Source organism: Athalia rosae, chromosome 5 (assembly GCF_917208135.1).
Source record: "Athalia rosae chromosome 5, iyAthRosa1.1, whole genome shotgun sequence".
Taxonomy (NCBI): domain Eukaryota; kingdom Metazoa; phylum Arthropoda; class Insecta; order Hymenoptera; family Athaliidae; genus Athalia; species Athalia rosae.
In genome coordinates this window covers 612,167-637,798 of record NC_064030.1, presented here as the reverse complement: position 1 = coordinate 637,798, position 25,632 = coordinate 612,167, and the positions used below count along the sequence as shown (strand labels likewise).

The 25,632-nt window shown below is 35.9% G+C and overlaps 7 protein-coding genes and 1 long non-coding RNA gene across 19 annotated transcripts; 5 read left to right on the top strand and 3 right to left on the bottom strand.

Annotated features, from left to right (window-relative positions):
* Positions 1-1,617: 1,617 nt before the first annotated feature.
* LOC105682889 (DNA repair protein complementing XP-C cells homolog) lies at positions 1,618-7,159 on the top strand. 3 transcript variants are annotated; one of them, XM_012395098.3, is made up of 5 exons: positions 1,618-3,664; positions 3,749-3,954; positions 4,071-4,332; positions 4,438-4,599; positions 4,678-4,868. In XM_012395098.3, the coding sequence occupies exons 1-5, from the start codon at positions 1,865-1,867 to the stop codon at positions 4,687-4,689; spliced, it is 2,442 nt and encodes an 813-aa protein (XP_012250521.2). In that variant the 5' UTR covers positions 1,618-1,864; the 3' UTR covers positions 4,690-4,868. The 3 variants fall into 3 exon arrangements, with proteins under 3 accessions (XP_012250521.2, XP_012250520.2, XP_020706266.2); XM_012395097.3 differs by having other exon boundaries at positions 1,637-3,664; positions 4,431-4,599; positions 4,678-7,159; XM_020850607.2 differs by having other exon boundaries at positions 1,772-3,664; positions 4,438-4,868.
* Positions 4,148-10,150, bottom strand: LOC105682896 (lysoplasmalogenase-like protein TMEM86A). Of its 2 annotated transcripts, none has more exons than XM_012395107.3 (8): positions 10,015-10,150; positions 9,401-9,752; positions 8,059-8,222; positions 7,745-7,938; positions 7,402-7,517; positions 7,094-7,204; positions 6,922-7,013; positions 4,148-4,285 (listed from the first exon to the last, which is right to left on the bottom strand). In XM_012395107.3, exons 2-8 carry the CDS (start codon positions 9,419-9,421, stop codon positions 4,243-4,245), a joined length of 741 nt encoding a protein of 246 aa, XP_012250530.1. In that variant the 5' UTR covers positions 9,422-9,752; positions 10,015-10,150; the 3' UTR covers positions 4,148-4,242. The 2 variants fall into 2 exon arrangements, with proteins under 2 accessions (XP_012250530.1, XP_048511121.1); XM_048655164.1 differs by lacking the exon at positions 4,148-4,285 and adding an exon at positions 4,644-4,789.
* Positions 10,151-10,667: 517 nt separating this feature from the next.
* LOC105682890 (guanine nucleotide-binding protein subunit alpha homolog) lies at positions 10,668-13,423 on the top strand. Of its 2 annotated transcripts, XM_048655154.1 has the most exons (5): positions 10,668-11,150; positions 11,277-11,327; positions 11,463-11,680; positions 11,751-11,893; positions 12,106-13,423. In XM_048655154.1, exons 1-5 carry the CDS (start codon positions 10,668-10,670, stop codon positions 12,129-12,131), a joined length of 921 nt encoding a protein of 306 aa, XP_048511111.1. In that variant the 3' UTR covers positions 12,132-13,423. The 2 variants fall into 2 exon arrangements, with proteins under 2 accessions (XP_048511111.1, XP_012250523.1); XM_012395100.3 differs by having other exon boundaries at positions 11,751-13,423.
* LOC105682897 lies at positions 10,714-13,771 on the bottom strand. The gene is made up of 4 exons (XR_001102839.3): positions 13,633-13,771; positions 11,890-12,019; positions 11,451-11,694; positions 10,714-10,850 (listed from the first exon to the last, which is right to left on the bottom strand). It is a non-coding gene; the product is annotated as an uncharacterized LOC105682897 (long non-coding RNA).
* A 160-nt stretch (positions 13,772-13,931) lies between these two features.
* On the top strand, positions 13,932-15,534 carry LOC105682894 (toll-interacting protein-like). Its single transcript, XM_012395106.3, has 6 exons — positions 13,932-14,121; positions 14,260-14,427; positions 14,514-14,647; positions 14,753-14,957; positions 15,051-15,227; positions 15,319-15,534. Exons 1-6 carry the CDS (start codon positions 14,074-14,076, stop codon positions 15,427-15,429), a joined length of 843 nt encoding a protein of 280 aa, XP_012250529.2. The 5' UTR covers positions 13,932-14,073; the 3' UTR covers positions 15,430-15,534.
* On the bottom strand, positions 15,444-17,570 carry LOC105682891 (peroxisomal membrane protein PEX16). Its single transcript, XM_020850608.2, has 5 exons — positions 17,413-17,570; positions 17,076-17,322; positions 16,715-16,988; positions 16,547-16,650; positions 15,444-16,413 (listed from the first exon to the last, which is right to left on the bottom strand). The coding sequence occupies exons 1-5, from the start codon at positions 17,537-17,539 to the stop codon at positions 16,158-16,160; spliced, it is 1,008 nt and encodes a 335-aa protein (XP_020706267.2). The 5' UTR covers positions 17,540-17,570; the 3' UTR covers positions 15,444-16,157.
* Positions 17,571-17,755: 185 nt separating this feature from the next.
* LOC105682892 (UDP-galactose translocator) lies at positions 17,756-21,356 on the top strand. 8 transcript variants are annotated; one of them, XM_048655158.1, is made up of 6 exons: positions 17,756-17,897; positions 18,144-18,311; positions 18,774-18,854; positions 19,332-19,451; positions 19,549-19,763; positions 19,837-21,356. In XM_048655158.1, the coding sequence occupies exons 3-6, from the start codon at positions 18,839-18,841 to the stop codon at positions 20,485-20,487; spliced, it is 1,002 nt and encodes a 333-aa protein (XP_048511115.1). In that variant the 5' UTR covers positions 17,756-17,897; positions 18,144-18,311; positions 18,774-18,838; the 3' UTR covers positions 20,488-21,356. The 8 variants fall into 8 exon arrangements, with proteins under 8 accessions (XP_048511115.1, XP_048511117.1, XP_048511112.1 ...); XM_048655155.1 differs by lacking the exon at positions 17,756-17,897 and adding an exon at positions 17,931-18,073; XM_048655160.1 differs by lacking the exon at positions 18,144-18,311 and having other exon boundaries at positions 17,764-17,897.
* A 152-nt stretch (positions 21,357-21,508) lies between these two features.
* On the top strand, positions 21,509-24,096 carry LOC105682893 (transaldolase). The gene is made up of 7 exons (XM_012395105.3): positions 21,509-21,629; positions 21,694-21,934; positions 22,582-22,705; positions 22,825-23,064; positions 23,182-23,307; positions 23,421-23,557; positions 23,644-24,096. The coding sequence occupies exons 2-7, from the start codon at positions 21,838-21,840 to the stop codon at positions 23,916-23,918; spliced, it is 999 nt and encodes a 332-aa protein (XP_012250528.1). The 5' UTR covers positions 21,509-21,629; positions 21,694-21,837; the 3' UTR covers positions 23,919-24,096.
* Positions 24,097-25,632: the final 1,536 nt, after the last annotated feature.

Below are 25,632 nucleotides of genomic sequence, written 5' to 3'. Positions count from 1 at the left end.
TGATTTTCTGCAAACTTGACCCATGCTTCACCGATGCGTTCGTTTGGATTTAGATTTAGGCAAATGCGAATCAAGATTTAGTCTTTTTTGAAATCTTCCTCAACGTCTCCATGTAAGCGAGCTTGTAAGGAAATAGAAACAGTGCTGCGTTTTGTGAAACATAGCTTCTGTAACAATAAAATATTGTTTCACAACGACTTTACATGCGGATAATCTTTTTTAATCAACGGACTTAATCAAGGGATGAGCAGAGCGCGGTGTTTAGGTACGTTCATAAATTATTTATATAGAAGTTTGGCAATGAAAAATCATCCTATATCTTTCGGGGTACGATGATCAATTATCGGACACGGCTTGAGCATGACCAGTATTTATGGTAGATATATATAGTTACAAATTAATCATCACAATGCACGTACGCTATCAGCACAGACTATCCCTGTTGACACAAGCTCCGAAAGCTTATTTATAATTATACATACCTATCGCTGTGCAAATTGGGATGAAAAAATTTATTATTGGGTATATTACCACATTATTTATGTTCCAACTCACAATCAGTGCTATCAAGATCATACGAATAGTCGTCTGTAACAAAGCGAAGAGGAATTTAAAGTGAAAATAGGTTTGCTATGCGGCGTCAAACTAAAATTCTCCACCTGAATTCGCCAGTTGTACTGCGTACTTATACAGCCAAAAGTAAGCGGCAATGTCCACATAACATTAGATGATTGTAAGTTTGTAATTTAATTAAGCATAGACGGAGGGGTCGCGCTCGGCAATAATCAGTTTAGCTGCAGGAGGCAATAGGAGGGTGAGCCGGTGGGTGGGATGAGATGATTCTGAGCTGGATCCGGGGACTGGGGCGAAGCACAGGGCGGATAGCGCGTCGCAAGGAGTCGCGAGCAGCCATTTCAAGATTGGCAATGCATGTTCCTACTCGCTAACGTTGAATACTTATACAATGAAAATAATTTTGACTGCGATTTATATTTTTCAACTATGCATAGGAGAGGGTATAGCAAGTAACGGTCGCGCGAATATTCTTGTTCTTGAGTTTATCGTCAGAGTGATGAATTTTTGGCTCTTCCCATGATTAAGTATTAGCCGATCATCTGACGCCAAATTGATAGACGAGGGTACCTCGACATTTTTTGGAAAATATCATGATTTACATACCTATTAATTAAAAAGAAGATTAGTTGAATTCGGAAATAGAACCGACAACTATTTCAAAGTTGACCACCAGTTCAGCTCTTCTTTTCCCAGTTCAACGATCTATCGGACTCAAATTCAAATTTTCAAATCACGTTAATCCAAAAAGATCACCAGCATGGTTGTGCCACTAGAGCGGTACCTGTTGGCAACGCACAATAAATAAATGCAGTTACCAACCAACTACTCTTGCATATAGTTTAACAAATTAGCCATAGATGACAGAACGCTCCGGAGCTGCATGCTGCACGTGCATTGCATTTTGTTCACAATATTTACTGCAAGTGACGAATGGCGGGAAAGCAGACGATTCGTCAGTATTCGATCTCCTGATTGGTAGAAATATTCCCGCGCTCAGTGGTGCGCACGTGGGGTTTGCGTACTGATGTTTATTACTTCCAGTCTTCCCACGATAGCGTTTCTATCAATGAAACACCTCGAATTTCTGGTCGTATGTACCTTCTGGCCATGAGCTAAAATGTTGATTAACATCGTTGATCCATTGTCCGTTTGACATTTAAAACGCGCCCGCGCTCTGCCAGGATACTTTGAAGTTTTCAAAGGTCGCGAGGAAGAGTAATAATATTAGCTGTTACAAGGTTAGTCTTTGTTGTTAAAAGACGTTTAATTGATCAAAGAAAATCCGAAAATGAGTGCCAATCCGTCAGACAGCGATAGTTCTGACAGTAGTAATGAGTTCATGGTATCACCGGATAAAATAAAAACGTTATCACCGTTCTTCGCAAAAACTGCGCCTAAAAAGAGAACAGCTATTATAAGAAGTGATAGCTCAGACGAGTCTGATTTTGATTATGGAAATGAAACCAACAGCAACGGAACTGATCTGATGACCCAAGTATTGAAGAATCTCGAAGCTGCTAACAATTTTCATATCCTACCACCCAGGGAAAAAAGCTCCATTGAAACTAAAGAAGACATTCTTCCACCGATAAAAAAAAGACTACCCGACAAAAAAGGTGTAACAGAACCAGTAGCACCGAAGCCTGAGATCAATAATGAAATCGCCGATCTCTTACTCCAAGGAGAAAGTGGAGTGACTGCGTCAACTTCAAACGAAGATCATCAAGCGCCTGAGGAAGAATCAACGGAGGTTGCTCCTCCATCTGATTACAGTATACCTAAAGAAGGAGTTAAAATAACACTGGTTGACTCAAGTCTTATTTTCAATCAAAAAAAAACTAAGAAACGAGAAACGATTGAAGATTTGTTGAAGAAACGATTGAATCAAAAGCTGAGAACCAATCAAGTATTGCTACATAAAGTTGGACTTTTATGCTGGTTGGCACATGGTTTTTACATGAATAAACAAATTAACAATCCAATTTTACTTTCAGCAGCTTTAAATTTGGCACCAAAGAATTGTCACCCAAAAGGTCGTGTTGACCTTCTTTATCTTGAGAAAATCACAAAGTGGTTTAAGGGTGTGTTTATTTTTGCAACAGGTAAACCAGAGACCGGTATCACAACCCTTAATTTATTAAGAAGAATAAAAGATAAGGAGGTACATAATTACCAGGAACTTGTACTCTTGTACATTGTAACATTGAGAGCATTAGGATTAACTTGTCGCTTAGTTATATCTTTGCAACCACCAGCATTGAAAGTGACAAAGGATCAACTTATTGCTCCAGAATCTATTAAAAAAGAACCTGCTGTGGCTAATAAAGAAAAAAATGAATCTAAAAATTCAAAAAGTAAGGTTGTAAAAACAGAAGAAGAGAAAAGTCCTGTTCAAATAGGATCTGAAAAGGCCCACATATCAGCTAGATTACGCAAGGCTACTGAGGCTAAGAGAAGAGCTGCAGAGGTTCTGAAAAGGAAGAGAAGTGAGAGAGACAACAGTGCTTCTTCGGATGACAATAAACCGCTAGCCAAAAAATTGGCGTTGAGATCAAGAACAGTTACTGCTGCTCAACCAGCAGTGGACAAAAAAGGTAAAAAAACTGTATCCAAGAGCAAAGATGAGGCAGAATTTGATAAAAAACCTGGAAGGATTTTAAGGTCAAGGACAACAACAGCTCAAAAACATTTTCCGAAAAAAGAAGATGATGACGATGACTATAAAATGGACGATGAAGACAAGGATGAAGATGAAGATGAAGATGGAGACAATAGGCCTATAATCAAAACTTTTCTAAGATCAAAGGATAAGGCAACTTCTAAAAGAGGCTCACGTTCTAGGGATGAAGATGCAGATTACAAAGAGAAGACAGTAGCTAAAAGACAAGTGAAATCAGCTCCTAGAAACAGTTCCAAAGTTAGAAAATTGGTGTCATCATCAGATGAAGAATTCGATATAAAAAATAGCAAGCCTAAGAAAACAAAAAATACAAAGGACATTTGGGTAGAAGTATATGTCGAATCTGAAGAAAATTGGATTAGTGTCAGCGTATCAGATGGAAAAATCCATTGTACTGCTGAATTATACGTAGGTCTCATTCATTCAAAGGCATATTTCACAGCCACCATCTCATAGTCAAAGCATTGAAAATTAATATTTTGTTATCAACAGAAAAATGCCACGGATCCTGTGTTGTATGTAATGGCCTGGAACTCTGAAGGGTATGTCAAGGATGTAACTCGTCGGTATTGCCCACACTGGTTAACACTAACTCGCAAACAACGAGTGGATGAAAAATGGTGGCTAGAAGCTTATGCTTCATTCAAAGAACCAGAAACAGCCCTGACCAAAGCTGAAGATGAAATGCTGAAACAAAAGTAATTTCCTCTCCCACACAAGCGAAATCGTTACGCACAAATTAACCATTCCAAATTACGTATTAAGGAAACAAGAGCTAACATTTTCATTGGGGACGAATTCTATTTTCTTACAGGGAATTGGAACAGCCCCTACCAAAGACGGTAGCAGAGTGTAAGGGTCATCCCCTCTATGTACTGCCCAGACACCTCCTCAAATTTGAGGCTCTTTATCCTCCGGATGTTGTACCACTTGGCTATGTTCGAGGTGAACCAGTATACTCTCGTCATTGTGTTCACACTTTACGATCACGTGAAACTTGGGTTAAAAGTGCTCGAGTAGTAAGACCAGCTGAAAAATGTTACAAAGTTGTAAAAGCAAGGCCGAAATACGATAAGGTATTGGAATATTGAATTTTTATCGACTATGGCTTTGCCGATCTATTTTCTAGTCTTCTGACAGATATCAGTGCTTTTCATAAAAATCTCATCGAAAGCTTTCAGGTGCAAGGTTGGAGGATGAAAATCTGGAAGTGTTTGGGAAATGGCAAACTGATGAGTATGTTCCCCCAGAAGCAAAGGATGGTATCGTGCCTCGCAATGAATACGGGAATGTGGACTTATTCAAAGATTGTATGTTGCCAAAAGGAACCGTTCACATGCGACGTGAGTACTGAACATTTTTTGAACAGACTCAAAAGCATTATATCTATTGCAAAATATGTCTCTATTCGTTTTGTACAGTTCCAGCACTAAATCGCGTTGCCAGAAAGTTGAATATTGACTGTGCTCCAGCTGTAGTTGGTTTCAATTTTGGAGGCTGCAGAGCTGTACCTGCTTTTGAAGGATTCATCGTCTGTAAAGAATTTGAGGACGTTTTACGAGAAGCTTGGGAGGTTGAACAAGTAGAGGCAGACAAGCGAGCGAAAGAAAAATATGAAAAGAGGGTGTATGGCAATTGGAGAAAATTAATTAAAGCTGCCCTCATCAGGGAAAGGCTTACAGCAAAATACGATTTTGGTGAAGAGAAAGAAGAATCGAGTACATCCAACAAACAAACAAATAAACAAGCCAAAAAAACTAAAAATACAAAAAAGGCGAAGGTCAATCAAAAGAAGTAAGTTGAAATTTTGAATGTGTACTCGTTGATCGGTGTTACACTATTAAAATATTTAGCGACTATTTCATTATAGCAGCTATTTTTTTCATTATTTTTTTCTTTATGTAATATTAACAACTTCCTTGTCATATGTGCTTCAATTTTTTATATCGATGATAATATGGGCAGCAATAAATCCCCTAGATGCCGACCAAAACGGAATTTCAAGTTGCACGCAATTTGTTCGATAAATTCATGGGTATTCATTCCGATTTTTGCCTCTCCAAGTGTTGAACAAATAACAAATAGAATTACATATTCTTCTATAGTATACGTGTATGTATAAATGATATTCAGTTATTACGATGTACACAAACCTCAGTCATAAACCGACGTAGTTAGACACTACGCGATATGATTTAGGTTGGCGCAAAATATCTCTGATAAGAGTAAGGTTTGTGTACGTACCTAACACACATACCTCGAATAATGTTTGTGAAAATGTAATCATAGCAATTTTCAGATAATTCATTTCACATTTCTACAATCACATAATGACTTCAAACTACTAGGTGAGCAGCTATATCTAGATATAATACACTGAACGTTCAATGAAAGAATTGAATTTTGATACTTTTATGTTGGAAATATTGATGAATGGAAGAGTTTCATTTATAAGTTTATTTTATTTACTGTTAGTATTTTTAATATTAAACTTTGCAACCCAGTATCACTTTCCTAGATTTTCCAAATTTCAAAGCTTGATATTACCAGTAATAATTACCAGTGATAAAAAAAGTATTTGTCCGAATCAGTCAAGATTATATTTGAACTGTTCATTAAATAAATTTTTTTAAAAAAAATCCGATTCTGTCGATTGATCTATCGAGGGTACTTGTGTCAAAATCTCCAGTAGCACTGCCTGCAGAGATGTGATTATTACGTTTATTCGAATAATTACAGGTACTATACTAGAAAGGTGGTAGTACCAATTATTCCGACCATATAATTATGTCAACTTCCCTAAATCGCATATCATGAGTATCGGTATACTACATGTTAGCAAAATCATTATGCAATGGTTTCCTACATATTGCATACATATGTATGTATAGTGCATTTTTAATGGTTTGAGGTCGTTGAATTGAATTAAACTTGTGAAGCCTTACATAAGTCACTAACAATGGATGCAGCTGCGACATCTACTACCCAATCAAAATGCGTGGAGACCAAGTTGACCAGCCCCTCGTTTTCGATCATTTGAATATATTTGCCTGCTTTTCCATTATGCGTGCCAACGAATCATGACTTTGTTAATTCCCAGCCGATCAAACAAATTAATTCCGTCGAACAGAAAGTTTGTTATCTCAGACTTAATTGCACACTAAATATCACAGATCCTCTAATTGATATTCAATGATTTAGATTCAAACCTATAGCTGATGATTACCTGTTCCCACAACTCCAACTTTACTGAAAAATGTACTCCATCTGACTTGAATGCTAGCTAAGAAAGGATCACAATTGACCCCATACATGAGCATTGACCGAACAGAAATGACGGTAAAATACCGGATTTGCATCGCAAATCATTTTTAAAAAGAGTTGTTACGCATAATTCTGAAGAAGTATTAAAGTTATTTATACTATGCACAATTAATTTTATAAATGATCACGATGCGGTATTCGAATCCCAGAACTCACAATTGGCTGTGAGAAAAAACGAATAATGTGCTAATCCATCATTTGCGTAGTATCTTATCAATACTACGTAATATTATGGTGCACGTAGAATTGATTTCTCCACTAATGTAATAATTAGTCAACAATTTAACGTACTCAACAACTGATACCGTATCTGATGAAAAAAAAAAACTAAAAAATCTCACCGCTGCTTGAGAGATTTAACATTGTCTCTTGTGTCTACCGCACTCAAGGCTATTCCAAACTGCGCTGCGTAATAAGTCGCCATTATAATTACCTGGAAATATATGAACGATTATTTAGGAGAATGCATTTTGTAAATCAGCAAAGTAGATATATTTTTTCTGTTGCCAATACCTGAGCATATAGTATGGGACTGTAAAAGCAGTGAAAACCAAGTAAAGCGTCAGATATTACAAAGAATATACCACCAGCACAGCTGCACATTTTTGTCCAGGTCCATAGTTCCTGTCAAAAAGAAATCAAACTCTGCTCAAATATGATAAGCTAAGACATTATTCTACCCATTGTGAACATCCAAGTACTAAAATCAGAAACAACCATGGATCATGCAAAAATATGAAAGTATTGACAATTTTATGAGCAAGAGACTATTAATGTATTCAAACTAAGCAAGCAAAGAATATGCGTAGGAATTGATTTACCTCGAAAAATTGTACTCTTGCAATCGCTCTCCAGGCCATTGTTGTGACAAGTATTGTATACAGAGGTACTCCTATTGTCAAGATACCGTTAAGTCCGGGTAGCAAGAGGTAAATAACTATCAAAAAATTAAAATGATTTCGAATACGAATTACGATTTAAAGAGCCTCCAACTATGCATACCAATATCTGAAATGACACTCATTACGTATCAGTTGAATCAAAATAATTGCAGAAAACGACTGTGATAAAACCATACGTAATATTTATTCTAAAAGACGGGTAATTGTAAGTGATGTGCTCCAATGAAAATACTTTGTCTTCATTCATATATCCCATACTCACCTATCGTACAAAGTGCGTACAAAATTGCTCCCAATATTGGACTTAATGGAGCAAAGCCGAATGCACTAATGTAAACGGCTTGAGCAACTGCAAACATTCCCATTCCTGGTACGAAACAAGTTGGCCACACCAGTAGGGCATCTCCTATGCAGCTGAATAACAATCCAGTTAATATCCTCCGCGGAAACGCGTATCTGATAAGAATCACGTTACCATTTATGTTATTTGACCTTATATCCATCATACCAGCCAGCAAAGGGTAAGATTTTTATTTTCTATAATTTAATTGAATGAATTTTTTCCATAATACTCACTCTTCGGACAAGTTGATTCCATGGAGTAAGATGAACACGATCAGGCTGATAATTGGCAAACATTTGAAGCAGGCGGTTAACAGAGATGGCTGTTCCGCCAATAACACAAAATAGACTGATACACTTTTGAAGAATGGTACTAATTTTGGGCCAACACTCTTTATCTGCAAAATAATTATTCAATTTTTCAGAAAAACTTCACAAAATAGACTGATACATAAAGTACGATACGCGCGGGTAAACGCTGATTTGAGAAAACATGATTATATGTTATTTATGACTTATTGTTAGTGTACCTGATGAATAAATTAATTTTACACAGTATTCGTGATCCAATAATGTATGCGACTGCGTTGAATTTTTTTTTCCAAACGTTCTTCCAATAAACATATTTTAAACAAAGTAGGTGCCCAAGCTCAGGTGGGTGAGCATCACTGACGGTGTTAATGTGGTATGTTGATTGCAATTAAATTTTTTACGCTTGCGCATATCTTCGAAAATTCGCAACCAAAATATCTAAACATTTTCCAGGAAATCCTGCTCACAATCAAACAAAGGTGGCCTATAATTGACGTAGCGATGATGAATAGGAAAATAAGCTAAAAAAAACGTAGCACAGAAACTATCTAGGAAATGTTGCCACCAGGTCGGCAACGGTGATATTTTTGGCTACTGAGTGGTACTGCGTTATAGAATTAAAGCCACATTTCTCGCAATACTAATAGCTCAAAGAAAAAGTCTTGTGAGTAATAATTGATTGTAATACTATTACATTCTTGCAGCGATAACGAAGGTGCTGAATTTTTGTTTGATTACGTTGATCAGATGGCATTTGGTGTTTTATCAGATCCTTTGTTCTCTACTCACATTGCAGCATATTGCAGGTGAAACCTTATTCGAATAGCATGATAAATAGAATTATATTGATTTATTGAACAGTCAATATATGCTTCGAATGATGCATTGATTTTCGTATGTACTTCCACGATACTTGTATTTTCTCACGATAAACGATCGTTAGGATAAATTCTACTTTTAGTCTCTAAATCCGTAATTTTCTTCGTCGTTTATTCACGCGTGAAAACTATGAGAAAACTTATTCGAATTTCAATCGGAAAGTATTATTTTCTAAAATAACCTAAAGATATTGAATGGATTCAAATTGGAGGTTGTCAATTGTGATATAGAGTGATTAAGTAATATCTGAGTTTTGATTTCATATTGATGTTTGAACTTTCAGAACACTTATGAATTTAATCGTCATCGGCATATTAACATGTTATTCATGGGAAAGAGAAGCTAGAAATAAAATGAATGTTACAAATACATTTTAGAGACTCACCACTTGTCCAGTTGATGACATTTTCTTAATGAATAATACTTGTACTTTTTCAATTTTCTAAGAGCCACGTATATTCGTATGTTTTGCATGTATCCCTTTGTTTCTCGTCAAACGTCAAAAACAGCGTCGTCTGCTTGAGACACTGACAGTCACTGGCGTTTGGCGTGCGGCATTTGTTTTCGTTTCGAGGGAACGGGTTCGATCGCTACGAGTCGATGTGGTATCGTAGGTCGTCGCAGTGCAGGCCCCAACGCAGGGAGCGGAGGGGACAACTGGTTGTGGAGGGGACATTCAGTTGTTGGATTTGCAACCGACCCTATACATTTGTCGACGACGAGGTGCTACATACGTGCTACAAAATTGATGAATTATTATACACAGTTCGGGACATAATCCGAAAGGATCACATCACTGATGATAGAAAAAAACAATTCTTTATGCCTCTCCAATCATCTTACAAATGTGACTGACTTAAAAAAAAAAGTCATCGTTGTAAAATGATTTCCGACGCGTACGTCATTCTTCAAAAGTGGACTGCAAGATCTGACGGTTCTTGAGTATAGTATACTATACATATCGTTAGGATCTGTATTATTTTGAAGGTGTGTTCATACCTATTTGTACATGCACATGTGTACCCATACCGCCTCGCAGCTTACTCGAAAGTCCCCACACACGTATCAAGCCCAGTTGTAATACAGCTAAACAGCGGCATAATGACTTCAGATAGTTGGTGACATGTGACTGAGCCTAGAGAGCAGAGTATGAGCAGTTAAACGCAAGTGTGTGCAAGATCTGAATGTTGGTTAAGAAAAATAGTGTCAAGTTTCCTGCTCGCAATATGGAATTTTCCAATTTATATCTAGCACTGTTGCATCGGTAAAAATTAGCTTGGATAATTGACAGCTCTTAACGTTGTGCATGCGTTATGATCGACAATTCACACGAAATACAAATATAATCAGTAGAGTACCGTTCAAAGAATGAATATCTCACTTCGGTACAATGAAATTAATCATAATTACTTAATGACTTAACCATGTTTGATTTACAAAGGATAAACTTTAAGCATGGAGATTTAATATTCCGATCACATACCCTCGGAAAGTCTTAACAATATCCCATTGTTCTACGTTTGTGTTATTATTAGTTATTTTTCGGAATAAGTTCAATGTAAAATTGGTAGAATAGCATAGGTTATGCGCGAGTGTTTTTGGGACTATCTTTGTTCGACTTGTATTTTCAAAAAACGAAAAGAGCTTCCAAAATGGCGGGAGGTTTAACGTGGTCATCCGCTTGTTGTCTACGTTTCAAATTCAGTCCTGAAGAAATTGAACAACGGTACAAAAGCCAGGAGATTGATCGGATGCTTGAGAAAGATCGTCAGATTCTGCGCCGACAAGTGAAATTGTTGTTACTCGGCGCTGGAGAAAGTGGTAAATCTACTTTTCTGAAACAAATGAGAATCATTCATGGAGTTAAATTTGAACCAGAGGTAGTTAAGGAATATCGACACATCATCTATCAGAACATCATCAAGGGTATGAAAGTTCTCGTCGACGCTAGAGATAAACTCAAAATTGCTTGGGAAGATCCAAAAAATTTTGACGTTGGATATCAACTACTCAAAATAGAAAATACAATGATGTTAGACACCAGATTGTTCCTTCGCTATGTACCTAATCTCAAAAGCCTCTGGAGCGATGCTTCCATCAAAAAAGCTTTTGATAGGCGAAGAGAGTTTCAATTGGTAATCAACTTTTTGTGAAGAGAGTAAAATGTTGTAATATCAGTAAAAGAAGGAAAAACAGTTTGAAAATCTGTGTTAATATGAAACTAAACTTTTCTACTAATTGTACACATACATTATTTCCAGAGTGACTCTGTGCAATACTTCTTGGATAGCTTGGATAGGATTGCCCGAGTAGTGAGTTGAATACCAATTGGAGAAAATACTATAATACACACTATGCATGCATAATATTACAGCAAAGTTTCTGAGACATGGAATACTTAGTTAGCTAAGTATTGGAAAGTAACAAATAATTACCTCTGGTTACAGGATTATATCCCTACGCACCAGGATATTTTGCATTGTAGAAAGGCCACTAAAGGTATCTCGGAATGTGTTATTCAAATCAACAATATTCCATTTCTATTTGTTGACGTCGGTGGGCAGAGATCTCAGCGGCAGAAGTGGTATCAATGTTTTCAGTGTGTCACTTCAATACTTTTTCTAGTCTCTTCATCGGAGTTTGATCAAGTTTTATTGGAAGACAGGTGAGTTACAAGTTCTACTAATTTCAAGAGTTGATGTAAAACCTTACCAATTGTTTTTTCTATCTTTCAGACGAACCAATCGACTCGAAGAGTCAAGAAATATATTCGACACAATAATTAATAATGTGATTTTCAACGAAGTATCTATTATCCTATTTTTGAACAAAACAGATTTACTTGCTAAGAAAGTAAAATCAACTGATACTGACCTGTGTAAGTATTTTCCAAATTTCAAAGGTGACCCACATTCCATTCATGATGTGCAAAATTTTATACTGGAAATGTTCACTTCAGTCAAAAGGAATCCCAAAAAGCCAGTATTCCATCATTTCACCACAGCTGTAGACACAGAAAATATTAAAGTTGTATTTAATGCGGTGAAAGATACAATACTCATTCGTAATTTGGAATCACTTATGTTGCAGCATTGAACCGATGGTTTTACTTTTAGTAATAAACTATATTGAATAGATAAAATTAGCCCATCAAACAAAATGTTACGATTGGAAACTTTGATACTACAAATGTATGCTGAAGAAAATTCTAATTCAATCAACGAAGCCCGTATTTGGAATGACAGTAAATACGTAGACTTAGGCATGAACTCTGACATTCCAATGATATTAGTTCGAATCGATAATTTCCGTAGTTTTTGTACAAGAAGTTATAAATAGGGCATAGCTATCCTATTTTGTTTTGTAGACTTCAAGACTATTTTGCAACAACCCTATTATTCTGGAATATTACTGACGCTAAATACTTGATATACGTAATTAAAGTTATGTACCACATCACATTAATATTATTTATGAATCTGAGAGCCTCTAGCTATTGTACCGATAAGATTATTGTATATGTAAATATGGTAACATGTTTCATACCTATAAACTAAACTTAGTTACTCACAGGCATATACAGAAAATATGTATATTCATACACATATTAATATATTTACATGCATGATTACTCGTGAATATGCCATATGACAATGTTGGAAGATTTCTTAAGAAAGGATTTATGCAGCCAAAGTAATAATACCGCTTTGTTGACCGAAAATAATCAAGCTGTTAATGATAAATATCTACCTGATTGTATTTGTGAAATTTGATGTCGATGACATGGACAATCAAACAAATCTATTAACTAAACTACTGTTGATAAAACTTCAACATGTTATGTTATTAATGTGTCCTAGAAGTACACCATTGGTGAGCAGAGTATGAAATCGATTATTGAATTAATATATTGTCTTATAAGGTTCAGTCTTAGATAATGAAAAAATATTTTATTGAAATTTTTGTATTGCATGTCTATGTATATATTACGCATAGATTAAGCGGTTAAAATTTTTTAGTGATGAAATTCGACTTCTGACCACAGCTTGTATGCTACATCGTTTTAAATGTATCCATTTATTTTTATAAAGATTATTAAATGTTTAAGATGCACCAGGATAGATCATCGATACTTGTTATAGATCAGTCAAATACACATATTCAAAAGTTGTCAAGTATAGTACTAGAATAGGTACTTTTTAATATTGTTAACTTTTGATACTAATATTTGCAGCTGTTAATTATTTCATGTACATTTTAGATTAAGGTATGAACTGAATAATAGATATATTGTGCCTTTACTATGTTATATACCCATGTATACATGGTGTATGATGTAATGTATGTATGATGTAATGTATATAAATACATATTTCACATGTTTTATAAAGAATAAACCATATTAAAAGCACACTTTGCGGTTGATGTGTATTAGAATTTATTGTAAGTTCCGTAACTGATCAGAATATGAATCATGTTCATCCTCTATTTGCACGCATGATAATCAACTTTGTGATGATCATCATGACAACAGTGAGAGGGAGATGGCAAGAGATGAAGATCGTGATTAAATTCGCACAAGCAATTGCGCATGGTCAAGATAAAAAGCCTACAAACCTACAAACTAACCCAAAGAGCAGCTTTCTTGTAGCCCTCCACCTTGTGTTATGAGAGTTAAGATGTTCGAAGTTTTAAAGATCCTAACGAAAGGATATTCTATAGTCAACTAATAATGCAACATGTAGAATTTGAGAATTATCGAAGTAGGCTACAATTAAAATCTCCTGTCTCGAATCCTTAACCTCTTCGACTGACAGTCAAAAAATCGTACACAACAGCTGACGAGCAACACACAGGTATACCGTTTGGTGTAGATATACTACCTATGTATACATATGTATACAGCGAGACGTGACAAGGTTTTACTACGTCATCATTCCACGGAGATCATTCGACCATCCGCGAGGGAATTTCGCCGCAAGTTGATAGGTTTCATTTAATGAACAAAGCTGTGTACGATTCTTCATAGAAATAAACGATACCGTAGAATTTCGAGAAATGGCAAGTGTTGGGCGTACTGAACAATACGATGATTGGAAGAAAAGGGTGAGTTGCAAATATTGGAATAGAATGTGAGCAAATAAACGTAGTTACACACACGATTACAATATAACATATATCGTGTTATCCATTCCAAACAATCTATTGTTATTAATTTTCATACCTCACATAAATTTCCTGCAGGCATTTTTAGGAGCGCTTCCACATGGATTTCTGCGAGTCGAGGAGAGTCCACGTCAGCAACAAGAGGCTGCAGACCAACAAGCTGCCTTAGCGCTTCAACATCACTTACAAAGTGCTCCACCAATGATCGCAGCTCGCATGGGCAGATTAAGTGTGACTATAACTCAAGTAAAAATACAACCCTCATCATTTTGTTTATAGTTCGCTGTGTTGATATATTGTCTTGTTATCATTCCATTGTATTCATATTACAGGCCAAACTAATGAAAAATTATGGTATGACTAGAATGGATCCATACGTTAGACTACGAGTTGGCCATTCGATTTATGAGACACACACAGATACGAATGGAGGAAAGAATCCGCACTGGAATAAAGTCTTGCAATGGTAAAACATCTGGTTTGCAGTGAAGATTTCTGCTTGAATGAGAAAAAATGCGTGCTTAGAAACAGCAATTATTTCGATGATAAATGCAATTTGTCCTCATTGCAGTTATCTTCCTCCCGGTGTATCGCAAATATATGTTGAAATTTACGATGAGTGTTCGTTCACAATGGACGAACTAATAGCCTGGGGACACATAGAAATACCACCACAAGTTATTCAGAAGGGAGAAACTCACGAGGACTGGTATCCCCTCAGCGGTAAACAAGGCGACAATCAAGAGGGCATGATCAATATGGTTCTCAGCTATACGGTAATTTTCCCAATGCAACTTTCAGATTCTGTTTGTCACAAATTTTTTTCTTACCCATGAATAGATGAATATTTATGTAATAAAATGTTGCAGGCGAATCCAGGCAATCCATACTTTGCTCCGGCACCAGTAATGATGGTACCGTCGACTAATATGTACGGTATACCACAATATGCTCCTGTGAATATATACACAGCTCCACCAGTTGTCAACGCGGTTCCTGTGGCAGAGCCATGTTTGAGACCAAATGCTGAGGTTGAATTAAAACAGGTAACTTTTACCAGGGTTATCAGGTAATCTTAGTAACAGGTATCATGAGTAAAATTAAAAACAAATGGCTAAGTCACATTTCCATTTACAGATAGCAGAGATGTTCCCGAATATTGATAGTGAAGTCATCAAATCCGTGTACGATGCGAATCAGGGAAAAAAGGATGTAACTATAAATTCATTATTGCAAATGTGCGAATAATTTTCAACAACTTATTACCATATCTAAGTGATTGCCATATCTGTATTCCATTTTGAATGTAATATATTATATTATATTTATAAATTATTATAACCGTTAAATTAACGTCACTCTTGCCTCTGTTTTTCAACAGGCGGTTTTTATTTTACACTAATTAATTCAATTCATGAGGATTTATATGCAACCACTCATTTTTTTACGGAACTTACCAAAACTTTGTTACTACCAGCTATACGTACACATGAATATTAGTATTTGTAAATAATAATGAATCAGTTAATCAGCTTACAGGGAATTTGATAACTCCGCAACAATTTGGTTCCTGACACAATTGACACTGTTGAAATCAATGATTTGCACTATAGTTTTTCAGAGAACATGAAAATTCATGTTATGTGTAAAATTCCCGACCTGGAATGTCATTCTTGCTGCTGTAACAGCTTAGATAAATATTCAATCAGTTATTTACATCTCCCTTTGAACTTACAAGTTTCATTTTATCCTCAACCATGATATCATAATATAGTAATAAACCTATGAAGCTTACAAAATCTATCAACCTTAAAAAGTACCCACATCCACAAGAAAACTGGCCCCCAAACAACTTTGTCTATCATTCATATTTTAAATGGCAGTAATCAGAATTTTTTTACCAATTCACCTGGCCGGAATCAGGGCTATAATAGTCAATTCAATAATCGAAACTATTTTCCCAGAAATTATGTAATTCAAGTCGACCACATGTAAAAGTAAGTGCTTTGCCAGTGAGGTAGATATTTTAAAATGGGTTCTGTGACCATTCTAGCTAGCGGTAGATTTTTTGAGAGTAACTCGAGCAGTGCATAAATCTTGACACGGCTATAATTATCGTAAAATGGTGAACGAAGAATATATAACAACAGAGCCACTTGTCTCCGAGAGATTTCTTCAAATTCTTCTTTTTGCACTGGGACAGCTTTTGTTTCACTATTGTACATATTGAGACTGGAAAAATTCATAGGATATATTACAATGATTAATCCTTGACTTTTCGATTGGATTATCCTAATGGAGATACGAAAGTAAAATAATTTATAGGAAATATTTTTCATAGTCAAGATTTAACCAATAATTTTACCTTGTAAGATCAAGAATCAGAGATATGAACCATGGCTTCCAATGATTTCTTCCACTTATTGACATGCATCCGAGATGCAATAATGGTTTTAATATATACAAGGTCTGAAAGTAGTCCAACATAATTAAAATGACGGTTCAAAATATATGAATATTATTGAATGCTTACCTCTGCAAGAATCATCTTTCTTCTTGGAGAAAGATTCGTGGAAATTTCTCGTTCTTTAGTTCCGAGTGGAGGCAAGGGTGCCCATGTTCTAAAATGAGAATATCCACCTGAGTGTACTTTACGAATCACTTTTCTGGATCTTTTCAATGAAAAACCTTCCTTTTCTATGGAATCAATATTTTCAGGTATTTTTTCACGTTTCAATGGGGGGATTGGTGGATTTTGCGTGACTCTTTCTTTATAGAAATAAACCAACACAAGTCTCATCAATGTTCTATAATGAAAATAGTTCATATGAGTAATTGAAGTTGAGGTAGCACAACTTATAAATTTTTTGAGATGTGTGAATGGATTTGCGCACTTGAAGGCTTGTAGAAGGACGATAATTAGCCATTTGCCAGTTTCTCCCCAAAGTTTAGTAGCTGAGATTTCCAACAGTACTTCAGAGTATTCCAGGACAGTCAACCAGATTCTTATTTTTGAATGACTCTCTGATAATTCTGTTTCAATCTGTGTCTTTGCATTTATGAGTCTATCATTGAATAGTACTAACAAATTGGACATCGAGTAAACAAGCTCAGACATCAATGTTGAATTATTTATTCTTCCTGTAAATAAATTTCATAATATGGTACAAGGCTGGAAGATGCTGAAGTGTAAAGGAGGATCGTATTAATAAATATAATGAGACTTTGTACCAGCTGTAAAATATGACAACCACTTGACTGTGCTCTCAATATCTCCAACAAGTTGAGGATTTGATGTAACCCAATTTTTGTACTCCTCGAAGTACTTGAGAAAAGTATTAAAATTTGCTACAGGCATTTTTTGACTTGGTTTTTATCTAGACTTTTAAAGCTAAATATTCAACACTTTGTACAATACAGAGATTACGGATATAGTGCTGTTGTTTGTTTGACATAGGTTAGAGCTATGTAGTCAAAATATAGCCGATTGATTCATAAGTTTGATTACTTGATGATTAGATAAGTTATTTTATATGTAGAGAAAACTATTGGGTATAAAACGAAGTGACAGTTATGAGTGTCCGATAATCATTAAAATTGTAACAAGTCGGTACAATTGTCAACTAAAGCTGTTAGCATATAGTCACACAGTAGCTGTGGTTTAAAAATGAACATTATGCGCCGATAGCCGTATCAGTCGAATTCATCAAACACGGGTAATTATGTTACGCAAGTATTCGAAACTTATCAATTCTAAAATTGGACAGAGTAACACACAGTAGAAAGTATCATCACTTTCAGTGGCCTGCTTATTTGAGTCGAATGTAGACACTTGCGGTTGAAATATAATGAAAATTTGAGCGTGAAATTCTCCGTAGAACTTCGAGATTGGGTATAGAGTATAATATTCTTCTCGTCGTTAACTCGTTGCAACTTGTTGGTTTAACGATTTACATTTCTAGCAAGCACGCATAGCAACGAATTCATTGTCAGATGATCAGATCTACAATTCGTTGCGCATAGAATCCAAAAGCTTTCAAAGTTCGCTGCATGTCGCGCATCTCTGGCGGCGGAATAGTGGAATATGTTTGACCTGACAACGTGTTAGCAAGGCGACGCGTCATTTTTGGGTGAATATTTACCGCAAGCATTTAAATGAGAGTAACTATAATACGAGTGTTGCTGAACTAACAGTAAACTACACTCTATACCAAATAAGTGCGTTTAGAATGTTGTTGGTCAACATTGTTCCATGTCCTACAATTTACCGCAATCAGGTTATAAACGGTGACACCTGCACGTAGTCTCTGACTGTCATCTGTCATCTTTCACGCTGTCAAAACTGATCTGTCAAGCACAATCGTAAACAATAGTTTATTAGTTTATTTTATTTGACGTTTCATGATTTTTTACAACGGACTTTTAATAAAACTGGTTCAATGAAATTAAAAGTATCAACAATAGAGAAACAGATTAATAATCAGTGATATAAAGGTTTTTCGTTTTTTTTTCTTTCTAATGTTTAACGGCCCACAAGTGGGTTGTTGCTGGTAATCGTACAATCACTATAATTTTATGTAATTCATTTTCAGATAAATCAAATAAAACTTTCTTGGAACTTTTCCTAATCACCACAAATTCACCCTAACGCCTTGAAATGCCAAAACAGGAAGGTATATAAAAATTTGTTTGAATTATATTTTCCAGCAATTTAGAACACTCCCTGAAAAAGTTGAATCATTTCGTAAATGTACACCTTTTTCGGTTTTCGATCTACCTTAGTTTATAGTTTAGTTGTGTGTACATATACACATGCATATTATTTATCAGTAGTCCTGTTCAAAATACTTCCTGTTACTTTTTGTTTTATCATCATTCACTTATCCACCGACAAAATGATATCAACTCAACTTCATTTGGAGTCCTGCTACAGTAGATGATTGGCAGAAACTTATTTTAAGCAAACAGAAATTTTTGCTGGTGCTAAAATTCGTTTTGACCCCACATTACATTATGCTAGTAAAAATGCCATGCCATAATATAACTTAAACTTGTTTTTATGCTGTGCTTCCCAAATGAAGATGTCATTTACTAAGACCTTGGCTGAATTTAGTCTATGTAATTGTGATCTTTAATTCACTACATTACAGGTAATCCTCAAATCTTGAAATATGTCAGTTTAGTAACACTGACACTACAAAATGCCGTTTTGGGGCTCAGCATGCGGTATGCACGCACCAGAGCAGGAGACATGTTTTTGTCATCAACAGGTAATTCATCACTGAGGTTGAGGAGTTATAAACACGATTCTTCAACTCAGTAACCCGCAGAAAGCAAATATCTTTATGGCTATTTTTTTATCCACAGCTGTAGTGATGGCAGAAGCGGTCAAACTAGCAACGTGTCTGATTTTGGTGTATGTAGAAGAAGGAAACTTCAGAAAATTTCTACGTACTCTTAACTTGACAATCATCAAACAGCCACTAGATACACTGAAAGTTTGTGTTCCATCGCTTGTGTATATCATACAAAACAATCTTCTATACATATCCGCATCGCATTTGGATGCAGCAACTTACCAGGTGAAAGACATCATGTGAAATACTCTAATTTTCTACCTGTATGATCCATAAATCTAGTCATTTTGAATTTCAGGTCACATATCAAATGAAAATTTTAACAACAGCATTTTTTGCGGTATTGATACTTCGAAAAACGCTCCTAGCTATTCAGTGGAGTGCCTTGATGCTCCTTTTGACTGGTGTGATTTTAGTTCAACTAGATCAAAGTAAACCAAGTTCTGTGCCATCAGGTACGGAACAAAATCACCTAATTGGTGTCTCAGCTGCACTAAGTGCATGCTTTCTCTCGGGATTTGCTGGGATTTATTTTGAAAAAATTCTAAAAGGTTCCGATATTTCTGTCTGGATGCGAAACGTTCAGCTCAGTTTACTTTCTCTACCATTTGGATTGTTTACTTGTTTTCTATATGACGGAACCATCATTTTTAAACAAGGATTTTTCTTTGGCTATGACTGGGTTGTTTATTATTTAGTCGTACTTCAAGCTGGAGGTGGGCTTGTTGTAGCCATGGTTGTTAAACATGCAGACAATATTTTGAAAGGGTTTGCTACTTCTTTAGCTATTGTTATTTCCTGCATAGCATCCATTTACTTATTTGCATTCCACTTGTCCTTACAATTTGCTACTGGAGCAACTTTGGTTATTTGTTCAATTTTCATGTACAGTCATCAACCTAGGACGAACGATGTTTCTGATAAACATTTGCTTATTAATAAAGTGTGAAATACGAGATATTAGGTACTGTTTCAATTTAGCAATTAATAAATTAAACTCTTTTCAAGAGTTAGGTGGCTGCTGAGCTTGCAGTTATCTGTTACTGCTACATTCAGTGATTGTTCTGCAAACTCTGACTCCAAGTATGCAAAGAATGAATTTATCGAAAATGAAGTATTGTGGATGTCTTCTCGTTGGGTTGTAATCGAATAAAAAAATTATTTTCAATTGTTTCGAGAACTTTGAAATATCAATATGATGCATTTTGCACATTCTAAACGTAATAATCCAGTTGCATATCAAGCTATAGCATAATTTCTTGTAATAAATCGGTTGAAATTAGCCCGTAAGCTTGGAGCTTTATGATTGTCAACCGAGACGAACATGTATGGAATTATTTTTCAATCCACTATTCGATAATATTTAATAATAATAGTATATAGATATTTTACAATTAAATCGACGGAACAAAAAAATTGTTCATAAAGATCTTAAGGAAGAAGTGTTATTTTGAATCATTCTGAAGGTATAGAAACTTGATGCAATAAATATGAATAGCTGAAAGAAAGAAATTATGATAAAACAAAGTCATCTGCATACATTCATTTTTATTACTGTAAAGAACTCATTTTGACTTTTCTATTAATAGTATTAATCATTACTAACAAACATTCGTTACTTATTAAAATATGCATCATTGATCTATATTTTTTACATGATCAACCACATGAATACCATTGCCCGTACATAGTTTTTATCATACAATAATCATCTAATCAATATGAAGTGTTCCGACATATTTTATGGAACTGATGTGAGATTTGATGTACTCAATTTTTAATTATTGCGACCGAATAAACCTAATTTTTACATGATAATGGGTCTAACATGACATTCGACTTATCCTCATTCAAGGTATAGAGCATTGTGAAAGGATTTTCAAATCGTGATTTAAATTTACGTCAGGCTTTTGGAATGACGTAACCATATGCTACCAATCCAAATTACTGAGGCAACAATTTATGCAGAGCAGCCAACTGTTAAAGATACAAAATGTAATCAATCGGTTTTAAATGAGTTTTACATTATGTTGGATTAGAACTTCACACAAGTTTCCTCAAATAATTACAAAAGAAGCATCAAAGAAAGAGGTATTTTATGGCTATGACAATCGAAAACTTGTTTATAGAAATGAATCAAATTCGCTCTCGTTAGGTTGGAGAAGCCGCAACAAGTGGTTCCAAAGGTCGCCATCTATTCCTTCGATTGCCAGCTCTCCACCGTCGTTATACAATATCTATCTTCGGTAGTTCTCCCTCGTTAATCACCCTCCGTATACATAAAAAGTAAATACGAAGAATGACGGAGCCACAGTCAAAGAAATCTAAGATGACGAGCGCGTTGGACCAGCTTAAATCATTCACTACGGTTGTCGCCGACACCGGCGATTTCCAAGGTACTTGAAACATTTTCGCCTTATTACATATCCTACATATGCATTACTCACACATGTGTAGATTATTTAGATAAACTGGATAGTAGCTGTCACCGGCAGAGAAACGTGATTTGCGATTTACGAATTCAAAACTGGCTTTAGATTCAATTGTAGAAACTATAACGACTACATCATTTGCACCGTTATTGAGTTCGAAGAAGATAACATTACACAATTAGCAATTTTGCTGCTCAGTATTGGAAGAAAGGTTGCATTCCAGGAAGTTATTACATTATACAATCTCTTATCTGAAAGTGATTGCCATAAAAAAGAAGGGTATAGTTCGTAAACAGTATGACCTCTACGTAACACGATCTTTGAATATTGCTACTCGCTTACTTTACGATTTTTTACTGTGTGTAGTACGCATGAAAGTGAATGTGGTGATACATTAATAATCATCAGGGTTAATGATATTTAAAAATTAATTTTCATTTCATTACGTTTGACACTATAGTATAATTCCGAGGTTGTGGGATTGCATAGAATCATAAGTATCAAACAGCCTGGAATTTATCAGTTAAAAATCACGGATTCCAGTCGATTTATAAACAGGGATCATTTATGATTGCAAATTCAATAACTATTGCTCTGTTTACTAATTATAGCTATAGAGAACTTCAAACCCACTGATGCAACCACCAATCCATCTTTGATTCTTGCCGCCGCAAATCAGAAAAAATATGCACACTTAATCGATAAAGCTGTGCACTACGGTGCCAAAGTTGGAACGTAAGTCCTTAAGGAATATCTTTCTGAGAATACAAGAAAAAATTATATGGACATTTATAATCTTTGAATCTCCAACAGTTTTATCAATTTTATGTCGACTTTCTTTTCACAAACTTCAGCACTTTGGAGGAACAGCTAGATGCAGCTATTGACAAGACATGCGTTCTTTTTGGTCAAGAGATTCTGAAAATTGTACCCGGCCGTGTTTCTACCGAGGTTGATGCCAGACTTTCGTTTGATAAGGAGGCCAGCATTGAAAAGGCTAAGAAGATCATTACTTTGTATGAAGAAGCTGGAATCAGTAAAGAACGCGTTCTTATCAAGCTTGCTTCTACGTGGGAGGGCATTCAGGCGGCAAAGTGAGTAGATCATTGATCCATAAGTCCTCCGTCACTGGCATACTTCTGTTACTGTTACCAATGACAAATACTACCCAGGTTGTTCAGTGTGTAATTATATTTTTTTCTATTCTCTAGGGAACTTGAGCAAACATATGGAATTCATTGCAACTTAACTCTCCTATTCTCTTTCTACCAAGCTGTAGCCTGTGCTGAGGCTGGAGTAACTCTAATTTCTCCATTTGTCGGAAGAATTTTGGATTGGTGAGTTTGTCTCTCATCTTTCCTCAGTATGAGGGTTTCTGTCTGTATATTCTAACTTACATAATAATTATTTTAATTTCTACATTCGTTTACTATAAAAATTCAAATTTCAGGTATGTTTCAAACACCGACAAGAAAACCTATGAACCAAAAGAAGATCCCGGTGTTCTTTCTGTAACTCAGATCTATAATTACTATAAAAAGTTTGGTTACGAAACCGTTGTAATGGGGGCTTCTTTCAGAAATGTTGGTCAGTAAGAATTGCAAACGAACTCCATATTTTAATATTTTCATGAATCATTAATTCTCATAGTTAGGTTAATTAATCGATTTCAGGTGAACTCAAGGAATTAGCTGGCTGTGATTTGCTGACTATCAGTCCTAAACTTCTGGAAGAATTGGCCAAAAGCAGCGACCCTGTGAAACAGACTCTAAGCGTATCAGCTGCCAAAAAAATGGATCTCGAGAAGATATCTCTTGATGAAAGCAAGTTCAGATGGTACATGAACGAGGATAAAATGGCAACCGATAAATTAGCTGACGGTATTCGAAATTTTGCCGTAGATATGCGTAAGCTTGAAGATCTGCTCAAGGATAAGTTGCAGGCCTAATTACATTTCACAGATAAATATTTGCAATATGATATTACAAGTCTTTATATAATTTCAAACGTGTTAACGAAACCCAAGATATTTTTTCTACATTCTATTGGTGACTAAGAGTTGTGATATCGGTGATTATTTTATAAAATTCATAAATACTTATTCATATATGTATATCTAAACTCAACCGCATTGGTCTCTCTATTTATTGCTTTCCTGTTTCCACAGTTCACAGATTCCATGTATTTCCATCGAATTACAGTGTGACTCCTTTTGTTGCTTGAATGCTAACTTTGTGCATGTTGCCTCAATGGATTGAAACTAACGAAAGAAATATTGGAATAGTCACTTGTATAATTCCAGAGTTTTTGATTGAAAGTAAGGGCCTACAGGTCCACCCCCTGTGGAGTTTTTGTGCGGGATGATTCCAGCTCAAAATAGATCCTCTTGGAGTTTACCGGCAGCATCTGGTTCGAGTGCTCTTTGATCTGTACATTCTGAGCGTAGAATAAAATTTCCTACGTTTGCCCGAGCCGATGAATAGTTGTACCATGTTGCACAGAGCTGTATGGAGGCCTTCGAGATGCAGGTAACCTGGAATCGGCATCGGAGTGAAGAGAATCACATCGGTCAGAAGAAAAACCAGATCCTCATCTTTCGACTGACCAGTGAATCTTTTCTAAGCTCACCTGTGGAGCTCCGAGCAAGTCAGACATGAAATTGTTTTTTGTACAACCTTTTGGAAAATGTTTCGAGATTCAAGGAGGAGAGTAGAGTACACTGCACTTTGTACATGTTGCCAAATGTCACGTGTTAGAGATTATAAATTGGATGAATTCTCTCAATTTTCTCTGATCTGAGGGGTTACCTGCAAACGTCATGCGCGCGTGGAGCCGTACACGTCAGGGTGAAGGAGAGAGACCACCAAACACCTACAAATGCGACCCAGCTGAACCATTCTAAATTTATTCCCGAATTTTTCCTAATTTTTTCTAATTTTTCCTAATTTTTCCTAATTTTTTCTAATTTTTTCTAATTTTTACTAATTTCTCGTAATTTTTACTAGTTTTTCCTCATTTTTTCTGATTTTTTCCGATTTTTTCTGATTTTTCCCGATTTTTTCCGATTTTTTAATTAATTATTCGAATTCTCCGCCCATTTCTCTAAGCTCCGCCCACCGCGAGTACAGCTAGCGCCATGTGGCGGAATTTCGGTGAACTAACCCCCAGAAAAACGCGAAAGTTTTGACCCTTCTTCGAGTAAAGTTGGAAAAATATTGACAGCTTCGGACGTCAATAATTTCAGAAGAGTCAATACTTTTCCAGGCTCGCTGGTAGAACGGTCAAAACTTTCACGGTTTTCGCTCAGAAAAATGGTCAATACTTTTCCAGTTTTGCGGGGAGAAAGGTCAAAACTTTCGCGTTTTCGCCCATCAATAAAGGTCAATACTTTCCCGGTTTTGCTCCAAGAAGGGTCAAAACTTTTGCGTTTTTTTGGGGGTTAGTTCACCGAAACCCCGCCACATGGCGCTAGCTGTACCTGCGGTGGGCGGAGCTTAGCGAAAGGAAGGACAATATTTTTCCGGCTTTGCTTAAAGAAGGGTCAAAACTTTCGCGTTTTTCTGGGGGTTAGTTCACCGAAACCCCGCCACATGGCGCTAGCTGTATCTGCGGTGGGCGGAGCTTAGATAAATGGGCGGAGAATTCGAATAATTAATTAAAAA